The following is a 13,409-nucleotide window of genomic DNA, read 5'->3' on the forward strand; positions in this document are numbered from 1 at the left end:
TGTGATCATGATATCTATTCCGGTCGACTTATAAATGATTGGCGTGTCCTTAATCAGAGTGAACGCGGCTTGACCTCCATAACCTGGTAAGGGTCAATAAGTTACGGAGATTTATTTAAATTTACATTTAAGGTAATCGATCTTCACAGATCTTATTAATGAGATAGAATTTGATTAGAAAAAAACTATTAAAAATAAATTTCGAAAGTTCGTGCAAACTATTAGCAAAACCATTTATGACCAAAACTGAATCGTTTGATCGGTATGTTTAAATCATTTATGCAATTATTGAACTATAAATAGGCGTCAGAAGTTGACGTCAAGGAAGTTGATTCAAGGCTTTAGCAAATAGTTAACAGAAGATTTGGAATGCAGGAAGCGAAGAGAAGGTTGATATTAGAACTTTCAAGAAAAATAAGTTACGCCTCCTTCTTATTTTTAAATGAAAAAAAGATTTAAAACAATCTCTGTACGGGACCGCTAAGTACGGCTTCTTATTTTTTTTTTCAACAATATAAAAATTACGAAGAAAAAATGTTAATAAAGGACGGAAACCAAAATACAAAGCAAAAATACAAAGAACCAGAGGGATGATGACGGTTCCGTGTGAAATTAATTTTTAAAATTCCTGATACAAATTACCTGACAATTTTAATGTTTAATGTTTAACGATTTAATATAAAATATTTGGAGCATCTTCATCAATATACAATAATAATAACGAAATATTGACGTGAGCATCAGCACGGAGAACACTGAGTGACTTTATTAAAAAAAATAAAGATTCTTATGGACGTCGCGTGTAGTTTAGTTTTTAATAAAGGCGTGTTTAAACTTTGACATGGTTTTTATGATTAATTTATTCCGTTGCAATCTGTTTTAATGAAGAAAATTTGAATACTTCATTGATATAAATATAGCAGAATCCACAAATTTGTTAAAATATTTTACAAAACCCACACTTTATAAACCAGCAAAACAAAATATGTTTCAGAGTATCTTTGGTCTTTTTTCATAAAGAAAGGTTTAAAATATCCAAAAATTTGGTGACTCATTACATTGACTCATTACACGTACATTTTATATATGAAAATAATAAATGTATATTCAAAATAAATTGTAATAGAGTTTACGTCCATCTCAAAACAAAACATCGTCGATGAAGTGGTCTCCAGAATACAAGGAGTTATACTCGTATTGTAGAAATACTTTATAGTGACACAGTGCAAGACTCGCGCTGCTACGAACAGATGCATTTTAGTGTTCCGGCGCGTGATGCCGTCGAAATATATCAGACGATAACTGGAATATTGGACTCACAAATCAATTCCATCTTGCGTTTGGCGTGCCTTCCTTTTAATACAACTATTCATCTCATTTATTGCACTTAGAACCGTTAAGTTCAGTTGCTTTTACCGCTTACTTTAGTTAAATATATGCTCTAGGTCAATTCTCACAAGATTTCAATATTAACTAAATATGTAAAACGTAGAACACACCAAAAGTAATTAATCCAAGTTGGACAAGCACATAAAGTCTATAAGGTCTTAAATTTAATTTCTGACAAGATACCGGAGTATCTGATTTCAGAAAGGTCGGCAATAGATAAGTTAGCAGCCTGAGGCGATATAAGCTCCAACAAAGTTAAATGATGTCCTATCACAGCGCGATTAACCTTCGTCGACTAAGCGTTTGACGAGTTGCTATTAAAATTCTACTCGTTTTGCGCTTTATCGGTTCCAAACTTCGTTAGCCGGAGTTCTATGTTTCTGTTTGATGAGGACTTGCCAAAGTAAATTTCCGAAGTAACTCTCGTACAAACACGATAAAGTTTAATGTGGAGACGATGACGAAATATTTAATTTAATGCTGAATTATCTCTGGTTATTTAATGAAGCCAGGTACCACATCTTCTCTGGGATATGGTTATTATTTTTGAAAAAGTTACATTTAGCTGTATTTAAAATGTACAATGAATGTTACAGAATTGGGAATTTCTGCGATTTTACAAAAGAGGGATTTTATAATATCGTGTATCTGCATTAAATATCTGCAGCATGAATATAGATGCGCCATTACCGCCCTGTTCCAATAGCAACTGCGGTCGACATATTCTAAATTGATTACAGTGAGCATTTATTAATTTCATTTAATATTAATCGGCGATCAGATAATAATATCATCACGTAATCGAATGCCGTCATAAAAATATCATTTAGATATACGAGCAGTAAAACAAAAGCCTTATTATACGTGTCCCTTGGGCAGCTCGGGACGGCAGCGAGTGGCCGCGACGTTACTAGCGCCAACCTCAGGGACCACTTCACAAATATTATCTGCCGTCATAAAGGAAAGTTACAGAGTGACCGCAGTAAAGATAGCACACTTGTGATCGACGGACATAAAACTGACTTCTATGTAGATAAAATCGCAAGTGACAATTCCACTCACAGACTTATAGGTTTATATGACGCAGCGTTTACGGCCTCGCTTTAGGGCGTCGTGTTAAAATGAAATGTTATAGTCTTAAGAAAGTACTACTCATGTTATTTTACTGATCTGACTGCTTTATGTTACAAGGCTCGTCAGATTCCATTAACATTTAGTATGGTACTGGGTACTTTTCGATTCTTTATGATATTGGATAAATTCGATTTAACTGAAGTCTCAATGAAGATTAGGTTTTAAATTATTCTGTGATTATAAAGATCACTAAAAGATCCAGACTCGTCAATTTAACTGCGTGTCCATGTTTGTAATAATTGAATAGTAGGTAGGATAAAACAAATCTAGTATTTAAAACAGAATGAAATAGTTAGTATTCAAGAAATTGTACCGTATAAAAATACATTTTTAATTTCTAATTGCAAGAATAAGGTACACTTATATAAAGGTGGATAAATATAAATACAGTAACTCTCAGGGTACAAAAACGGAAAAAGTTCTGCAATATTCGGTGCATAGGAATGTACGTAAAATAAAAACATAAAAAACAATGCAATTAAGTGAAAAAAATTGTAGAATTAATATCTATGTCAATAAATCGCGTCAGTCGAACGAGGGAAGAATTTAATTATCATGACCAAAAACATCCGACATTAAGAAGGACGCTTCTATTAAGTTAGCCCCACTGTATAGGGCATGATGAATTCTCTAATCTCATGTTTAGATAAATAGCGTTCTATAGATAGATGCAGAGATGAAATAGTATTCTATAAGTGAATTTAAAAATATCTCGGAAAAAAATACTATAGTTAAATTTATTTGTGTTCCTTGTTAATAAACGTTAAGATTGATTACTACTCCTTCTATAACAAAGTATGAAAATGCAATAAAATAAAATAATGTAATGTTACCAAGATAACAAATGATATAATATTACGAATGACAGGTAACAAGTATGTAGGTGCCCCTCAATCAGCTGGCAAGAACACCCTGGGCTTTTAGGAGATGAACGGGCCGATTGATGGCTGTTGTCGCAGCTAATGGGCGATCGATCAAATGGATTGCCGTTTTGTTTATTGAGTGCCCGACGGACGGAGTTAAGCAGATCGGGATTTCATTTAGTTTGGTTTTTAACGGAAACTCGTCGATTATAGAACGTGTTGAATATTCAACTTCAAAACGAAACATACATAGTATGTACAAAACATGTAAAAGAGTGGCAGAATCATATTTTGCCAAATATATATATATGTACATAGCATTCTAAAGTGTATTTTTTGACGATGAGAACGATCTTTAAACACTTAATTACAATTAAGGCTTTCTAATGAACTTTGGAGTTGAAATGATTATGAAATTACCGGCGTATCGTGCGGCGCAGGTGCAGTCCGGCCCGGAGATGATGCAGCGAGACACGGGGCGCTCGACGTCTCACCTACAAAAATACACAAACACATTATAATATTCTCAATTTGAGAACTGTTCTTACTGCTTATAGTGTTAAATTCATAAGGCTTTATAATGTTTTGTACCAGGAGAAAAGCATAAATAGCATATTATCACACAAAAATGTATAAACTTTAAAATGAAAACCGTTATTATTCATATAAGTGCAAACTCAGATATCGGGAATGTATCAGAACATTCATATCATAATGAGAAATTTCTGAAAATAAGTGAAGTTATATTAATAAAAAAAAGTTTTAGGTTAAGACTAATGTACTAGGACTTCATGCCGACAATTTATGGTCAAATTCATTAACGCGTTGGCTGCGGTCAGTGGAGCGGGAGAAGGCTGCATAAATCTTCCAGCTTGCTTGCTGCACGCGAGATTTGCTCTCTCCCAAAGAAAAAAGATTGATTAATGAGCGGCCCGAACTAGAGCGACATAAGCTGGGGACGGACAAATAAGTAATTGGACATGGCGATTCACTGCTGCAGTCCTCCATAAATATCTTGAAATTTGAATCTAGCTAATAGAAGAGGGAATCATCTGTCATTCTGACTTCGGATGAAGTGAATTTACCCAATTGCAGTAAAATAATTTCCCAACATTGCAAAACTACATGCCATGTTTGTATATTTATGTGTGTGGATAAACATATACATTCTAATTATATATATTGTCGATCATTATCTTTAGTTTACAGTAAACCAAATGTTTTTATGAAATTAAGTTCGGTTAAGTTATATATAGAAATATAATTATTATAATATACATAGGTATAATGTGTAGTTGGGTTTATTTTATACCTTTACTTTAAAAACTATAAGCATAATACAGCTTCTACTAGTATACTTTATATAAGTTACAAAATTTTATTCTTTAAATTCCACCAAATAATCTGGAATCGAAAGTCCAGTATCATCACCGGTAGCGGGGACGCGACAGCATCGTGACAGCTTGAGATAAAACTTTAGCAGCACGTTTGTGAAGTGTAGCACTGCAGTAAATTTAGTATCGCTGACACGACACTTTATAACAAACACTCAGCTTGTTTGCATTACTTTAGTATTCACTAATACATTAGGGGATGTGTTAGTTTATTTCATTTTAATGGATGGATCCTTATTATATAATAATATGAAAAGTTTTCTTGTTAAGACGTCCAGTCTTAGTCAGCCAGTAAATTTTCGAGAACGTGCAATAAACGTTTAAAATAACTGAGTAGTTTTGATGTTGAATTTCCTCAGATAAAGAACTTGATTAATTTGGATGACAAATAGTTAATTACGACAAGTGCATTGTCACGCACTCAGCAATTACAGTTCGTGTCTGGATATTCTGTGAAGTTTTAATTAGTTTTGCTTCCCCATAAACGGTTGTACTTCAATGGATTATATGTAAGTATATTGTTTAATTTTGTTTGTTAGAGAGCTCTTAAATGATAAGATATCAGTAGATATTTTTTAAATATTTAAAATTAAAATAAAAGTCCAAACTAGCATTAGGTTTCAAAATCCAAAGATGCTACAACAGAGAAAGCAAAGGACATTAGTTAGCGAACAAGTGGAGCGTGTGTTTGTGGCCAACGCGTTCAGGGGTTGAGACCGGACATAAATATCGGTACGGAGAGCTGTTTGTCACTATACTCATACACCTTGATATATTATAAACATAACAGCATAAATAGATTTTGTTTGAGATTAATCGGAATATAGCAACAGAAATTTATTTTTTCAAGTTTAGTTTGTATAGAGCAAATTATGTCAGAAATATATTGATAATGAGATTTAAAATTTATTCATTAAAATAAAGCTAATATTTTTTGGACTATTACTATGCGTATTTTATTATTTTAAAAACTACATAATCCCGACGTTTCGGTTACTTTTCAGCAATTGTGACCTCGAGCAGACGAGATGACCATAACTTACACCACTATCCTATCCAGTTAGCTACTGTTGACAAATCTTTGTGACAGAGAGCCTTACACCTTTGTGATGCTGATCATCTAGAGGCTGAGCTGTAGTATGTAAAACATGCTTTCACTACCAAAAACCAGCCTGTGCCTCGCCAGGATCGCAAGAACCATTTAAAGCAACCAACAGTTGAGCGACAACCTGCGATATTACCATATGTGAAAGCAGTTACTGACAGAATAGGCAACATCCTATGGAAGGTTTCGATCAAAACTACACAAGAAACTACACAAGAAAGTGAATCAATTCTTGACACCTATGAAGAGTACCATTCTTTTACAACAAGCGGGTGTATACAAACTCGATTGTGACTGTGGCTTGTCATACATTGGACAGAAAAAGAGGAGCATCGGACCAAGGGTGAAAGACATATCTCTGACATCAAAATTAGGCGCGCTTCAAAGTCAGCAGTGTGTGAACACACAATGGACAAACCGAGGCACTACATTCTGTTGATAAACCACAAATCCTCGCTCGTGAAGACAGGTATATACCGAAGTTAATTAATACGAATTTTTACGTTGTACGGCCTAGCTGTGGTCAAATTACTACAGCTCGAATATTGGCTGGCTAGACCGGGGAAGCAACACCCTCTTCCAGAAGATCGCTTTGAAGTAACCTTTAATGAATGCGTTTCGTCCGATGAGTGAGAGAGCCGGTTGCCTTTTCCCACCTTTTCCTGCCATAACCTTATTTGTACCCCTACCTTTTCCTATAACCAAAATAACCAAGGTTGGCAACGCATCCACAACATAAGACCTGTTGTGGATGTCTTGGGGCGACGTGAGTACTGCCCATCAAGTAGGCTATCTGCTCGTTTGCCACCTCTCTCATAAAAAAAATATATATAAGATGGCTGGAATCTGGCCAACTCCTCGGACTCCCTCCTTAAAATTATAAAATCTCATGTCCGTGACCACACCGGAGGACCTCGCGACACCGTAAGCGCATTCTGCCGGCATCCAGAGCGGTACGCCAGAAAATTAAGAAATCGTTGGCGGTAGATGATAAATAACAGGACAAACTGACAGACATTCACATCTCGTCTGCCCGTGATCTCTGTTGCTGAATATATATATTGGTACATTGTATATATAATAATATATATATATATATATATAATAAATCAGTATTGCCATTTTATTGTTAGAGTTTTCTTTTATTTGTAAGGGAAAGTTTGCGAAGTTTCATTAAATAATAACAGAAATTTCCATGAAGCATTGTTCCGCGCAGGTGGTCGGGCCGCAGACTAATCACTACAGAGAGACGACGCAAGTCGCAAGAAATAATTAATAGAGGCGGGGATCGCGGGCGGCGCTAATGTGCCCAAGTTTATTCAAATTGCTTTCATTAATAGCTTTACTTTACCTCGGCTTGTGCCGCTTTGCCGCAGCGTCGCCGATCTTTCCGCAGAGCCCATGAATCTCAATCACGATGCTTATAATTTTTGAATAATTTCTCTCAAAGTATTATTTCTAGTTTTAACTTCACTTGATTAAGTTTGCAAGTGTATTTTTGGGAAGGCTAGCTAATACTTTATATTTTTTATTTTTTAAATCCCCATCTATATAAATATCTATTACGCTATGTTAGATTGATTTTATTAGTATGGCAAAGTTTTTGTATATCCATGAACACTACTTTCATAAGGTAGAATGTGGTTTGGACTGTGGTCGGTCGGTGGACTGTCATCAGATCGTCAGCAGTGATCGTGAGATGAATGAGGCGGGCACTCGTCCCAAACTCTCCGCGAGAGGACCGCGGCCTGTTTTCAATTGCGAGTGCCTTTGAATATTCAGGACCGCATAAATATTCATGAACGTCGCACCGCGCCAATATCAAAATATTTTTCAATAATATCTTTCGTCGTTGTCGCAACTGGGTGTTGGATTTTCTTTTCGCTTGCAAATTAATCCATGGATTTTGACTTAAGTATAATACTGTGACTAACAATTTAAAACAAGGGTGTACATATTTTACAGAGGTTTTCAAAATGCGGGTCCAATGTTTTTGGATTTATACTAACTATACTTGACAAAAGAATTTCATGAGAATAAAAGAATTTCAAGAGAACAATCTCTCATTAAATACAACTATTGTTTCTTAGAGGAGGCGGATCGCAGAGCTCGTCCTGTCTCTCAGACTGTCCTGTACATGGCGGATGTTATTCGTTAAGATATTATTATTAAAGTTTAATATATTAAATTCTGCCGGAACGGAAGACGCAGTCGTTTAATGTATGTAGTGGGAATCGTCGCGCTTTGCCGCCTACCACGGATTAGAATAGTCAGCGGCGGGCTGCGGCGGGCATAAATCCTTCTCTATCATATAATGCGGGAGTTTTTATTGAGGCGAGAACGGCATTCATTACCGAACAATTTATAGCCGTGGGCTCGAGCTCCACGCCGTTATGAATATGAGATGACCTTTCTTTATATTTCATCGGTTGTTAAATTTCGAATTTTTTGCCTTATATTACAATACTGCAAGTGACGGACCTAGAGATTTGAAATTATACATTTGTATAATTTCACAATATAACGTTAAAGTTTACGTATCGTGTTATTTATTGTGATTTCAATATCAATAACCAATCATCGGGAGCCGTGATATCAGAATTTAATCTAGTTTCATAATTTTAATATATTTACATTTCAAGGAATATTAAACAAGCGGGTCCATCTCTCGTCACGAATTAGATTGAAATAAAACGAGAAAGTATTATTTAAAATAAAAAGGACCGATCATGATGTAATGATATTGCAGTTTTCTAAAATAACTTTAATAAATAAAATATTATGAATACCCCAGCGGCTGTATATTCAAACGCTCGCTATACATTATGTAAACAGTTTCGTTCGTCCAGCTATTAGGTACAGTAGTTTCCGTTATCACACCGTGATTTAACCGCGGGCCGTTATTTGTTTCCTCTCGCCGTCGACCTTATTGCATTCAAAATAAGAACTAAAATTAAAAACAAACGCTAGCGTACAATGTGTCGGGGTAAAATATTTTGTTGCCAGAATTTTTGTGGGCTCCGACCGCAGTGGGCGTAACGCGAATTACGACACCGATAATTCCGCATGAACCTATTAAAATAATACGCGCAGAGGATCACAGAGTTGGTCAGAGGGTTTGATGTATCTTTTAAGTGTTCCAGTTTATATAAAGAATAAAAAAAACATGGTTTCTGAAGCAGAGTTTTGTGACCGGGAGGAAGTGAAATTGTTTAATAAAATAATATACCTACACCACTTGGACATTGTATGAACAACTTGTTATTAGGAATAGAAAACTTTCGTACACATGTGATTTGAATTTTAATATCTTATAAATAAGGAAGTTTGATATCTGGCAAAAATAAACAATTAGGTCTAAAAGTGCTAATAAAAGTTTCCCTGTAAGTTAGATCGATCGGGCTCGGTTAGTTGGCAGCGAGTTGAACGGAGATGCTCATTAGGCTTTAATTATCGCGTATCGTTAGCAACTCCTCTCCCCTCTTCCTCTTCCCCTCATCACCCTCTCTTCCCGTTTCAACAGCCCTCCCTCCACTAACACCCTTCTACCGTTCTATTTCCGCCGCTCGGCTGCCGCACCGCGACCGCTCGCGTGCCACACGATACGAATTCACTTAAACAGACAATTATCTCACAACGCGACGTACGACCGACAATATAACGCATTTTGACACATTGACAAATGATTGTTTAGCGATAAATGTTCTTTATATAACTTGTGTACAGAGATTCTGACCGGAAACACTTATACAATGACGTCCAGAACAGCGAGGAAGGCGGGGAGTCATACATATGTGATGTATCAGGTTTAGAGACTTCATCGGTAAAAGTCTTTAGTATCGCTGGAGACTGGCCACTAGTTGACACATAGATTAACAAATAAGATCTGAGAAGATATATGCGTCATAATAGTTACTTTAAGACACATATAAAATGTTATTTACTTAGATACACATATATATCGTCTATTGTCTGTTATTAAGGGATTACACAATTTTATGTTAACGAGATAAATATAAACTAATATCCTAAAACTTTTATGTAAGTGTCGTGACAACGTATATTCTATAGCGGGTTGTAGGAGCTGACGAGGCGCCTGAGAGGACGAACGACAATTTAACTTTTCCACTTTAACGTAAAATGCTCGGCATGTTTATATATTTATATATTTATATATGGGCAGTCGGGGGGTGTGAGACGACCTCGAGATTATTACTAGAAACTTTATTAACATATCGAACCTTCCACAAAATAAATCAAATCTTATAAATCATGTATTCTAAAGGAATATCAAATACTCTCTAAATATTTATTTGTTTTTAGATAGAGTATTTCAATAATAATTCATTAACAATATAGTGTATTATACAAAACAATATAATATGTGCAACAACATAGTTCGCACTGCTTTATAAGAGTTTTCATAGTCACTGGCTGAATTGAGAAGTTATAAATCAAAATGCTGTCTCTCTCACTAACAATAAAATCTAATTGAATAGTTCCATTAATATGATAGCGAGATGTTTTTCTGAGGCCGACCCGTCCGTCTCTTGTCCAATCCAATATCTGTATTGAAATAATATTCTCCTCGATTTCCGTCAGAAATAAAGATACAGGAAGATCATAAACAGACTCTTACGAAAACCGAAAAATTCTATGGCAATAAAGACAATGTGTCTTCTAGACGCGACTCTTCTCTTTAATGAAACTATTCTACATAAATCTGACCCACAAGAAAAACTTCCGCAAACATGCGTATGAATACAAAGTAGTGCATCTTTTTTCGTGTGAGAATGTATTTACAGTTGACGGAAACTTATTAAAGGATTTTTTTTTAAATGACTATAATAAGTATGAAACTGGACTAAAACTATTCGGCGTCTAAAAGTAATAGCCATTCCACATGCTGATATCTAGCATAATGCGGTCCACTTGTGAACGGAGTAGTCTCGTCCCTATGTTTCGGTAACATGAGCTATAACCGCGTAGCAGTATATCGAAATCGCGGTGACAATACAGAGCTCCATGCATGCGTAATGTTCCTCTAATACTGTCGGCTTATATCCTTATAGCTTCTCAATTATTCAATGTTACCGCCGCCACTAATGACTTCACTTTATTAGTTTGACTTCAATTCAAATGTGAACGAAAACTCGCTTCGACGATGTTATACTTTATGACTATTCCCCGTTCATTTTATTTATTAGTATTTATGAAAAACGTTTAAGAAGGTTTTAACTGTAAAGAGTTGATTCAACTAAAGATTGACTATACACCTTCCTGGAGCGATTTTGAAATTGGAAATTATTGTTGGCAATAAATGTAACATGTCCGAGAATGCCCCGTTTACACACACATTAAATAGTGTGAAATGATACAAGTTTGGTTGATTAAAAAGCGGTGTCCGTGTTGGCTGTCAGGGGGAGTGAATGTAGAAGTTGGTAATAAAAACATAAAAGTCGAGTGAGGCAATGGAAATGTGCTCTTTACTTGCCAGAGGAATCATCGCCGCGTCGATCCCTACACTAAAAAATATAGTGGAAATCTTTTATTTTTGTGTAATAAACAGTTTTTATTTATACGAATATGATTGTGTTCTTATTAATTGCTGAATAATAATTTGCTAACTGAACATAAACATTTGTTATATTCTTTACTCATCTACGATTTTTTTTATGATATTCCGATCTAGATTTATGTGTTGTCTTCTGCTAACCTTAATATAATCAGATTTGTATTAAATTTGACTAAAAGAATATGAAATGACGTGAATTCTATTATAAGATATGAGTAAAGATGTGAGCATCGTGTACTTTTACCTTTTTGAATAATAAAACTCTCACAGGAACATCAAACAAGTATCCGGGCCGACATTGCTTTTTAATCAGATTTTGTGTCCCATACATTTACTGTGGAGTGATGTTGAGTCCACTTTTGTCCATTACTCTTTTAGCGGTACACAGGGCTGTGTTCATTTTTATTTTAAACATACATTTGCTTTTTAGAACTAAATGTATAGAAATGTAATGAATATTTAAAGCATTGTTTTGTAATTCCTTCACACATCATGGATTCCATAAATACGACATAACTTCTATCTTTGATCGTATTCTATATGAATTTACTTTTAAAATGTACCCACCATTAGTTAAAATGTGCTTACATCATTCTAGATGTTTCCTAGATTAACAACATCAGCATCTAATCGATAAGTTACAAGACATTCGGGACAACAGGATCTTCTCATCTATTTGTTAATAATAAAAGTGTATGCGTCTTTTTAAAAAGCATTTTTTCTATCTTTTAAGGCATTAATTGTTTTTAAGTTAAGTGAACAGCCCTGGCGGACCAACTGGCTCCTCTCGGGATCGCATCACCGTTGTTTGTGCCCGCAACTGAGATGAAACGGAGATATCTCGCATTCAAATATTCATACAACGGACAAAGATGGCCCGACAATGAGACAAGACAGTCTTTGGGAAGAGTTACTGTTGAAGCTGTTAGGACCGGTTTCATAAAAATGAAGAGCTTATGTGAACGTTAATTAAAATAATCATAATGAAAATGTTATATAATGTTGATAGCTTCGGAAGGACACCAAGCACATATGTTAACTAATATACATATACTCGTAAGTAATAGTAAGTTGTTGCTACGGGAACGTTCTATATCAGTTCTAACTTATTTTATAAAATATGATACGCCACTGCTTTCCTTCGTTTAAAATGTATGCAACAGATGTGCGCACCCCGCAAATGAAACATAAATGCGTGTTTACAAAAAGCGGCTTAGCTTCGGAAGAGGATTCCGAAGAGATGTGCACGAGCTCATAAAACCCTCGGCATTCAATATTCATGTGAGTGTACTCAATATAAATATAGCGGCACGGAAACAAACCGAAGGTTCATTAATATGCGTTTTGTAGTATTCAATGTAATATATTAACAAATTAATTTTGAAACATGCTCTCGATTAAAAAATAAAACCATTCAGGTCGGCGGGGTCTGTCAGGGACGTACTCACAGTAGTTGTTGGGTATGAGGTCGGGTTCGGCATCGTCGTGATCATTCTTGTGTTGTGAGAGAGAGGGGGCTGAGGGCTTCCTGGGTTGTCTTCGTCGCCTGGCTGCGCGCCAGGCCGCTACTGCCAGGGCGAGCGCCGCACACGCCCCGGCGACCGTCGCCCCCGCCGCACTTGCCGCGCCGGCTCCCAGACCGCTGTCGGTTGCTGTACCATACGCCAAATTTTAACTTCTCTCTTTAAAATATACGAGTAAGTTGGGTAACGAAACAGTTCAAATCTATTTTGTAATGACACGCATACAAAAGATTGAAAGTACGAATTTTATTCAAATATTAAGGTTACTGGGTACGTATTTCCATAATTCAACTAATGATATTTAAAAACATATTTAAAACGAAACTTCGTTACCATTGCCGTGCTTGGTTAAAGAGCGGCTAGATTGCCACACTTGAATCTTCACGGACGATCTGTATATCATTCTACTTGAAATAAAGCATAAAA

At 35.7% G+C, this 13,409-nt stretch overlaps 1 protein-coding gene across 1 annotated transcript in view; it reads right to left on the reverse strand.

The window, feature by feature from the left end:
• Positions 1-13,409, reverse strand: part of LOC116765342 (nephrin) — a 205,221-nt gene that overhangs the window by 2,418 nt on the left and 189,394 nt on the right. The window contains exons 15-16 of the mRNA XM_032654796.2: positions 12,909-13,112; positions 3,807-3,880 (exon numbers count right to left, since the gene is read on the reverse strand). Coding sequence (XP_032510687.2) covers positions 3,807-3,880; positions 12,909-13,112 — 278 coding nt within the window. The remainder of the gene's footprint in view (positions 1-3,806; positions 3,881-12,908; positions 13,113-13,409) is intronic.

This window comes from Danaus plexippus, chromosome 2 (genome assembly GCF_018135715.1).
Source record: "Danaus plexippus chromosome 2, MEX_DaPlex, whole genome shotgun sequence".
Lineage (NCBI taxonomy): Eukaryota > Metazoa > Arthropoda > Insecta > Lepidoptera > Nymphalidae > Danaus > Danaus plexippus.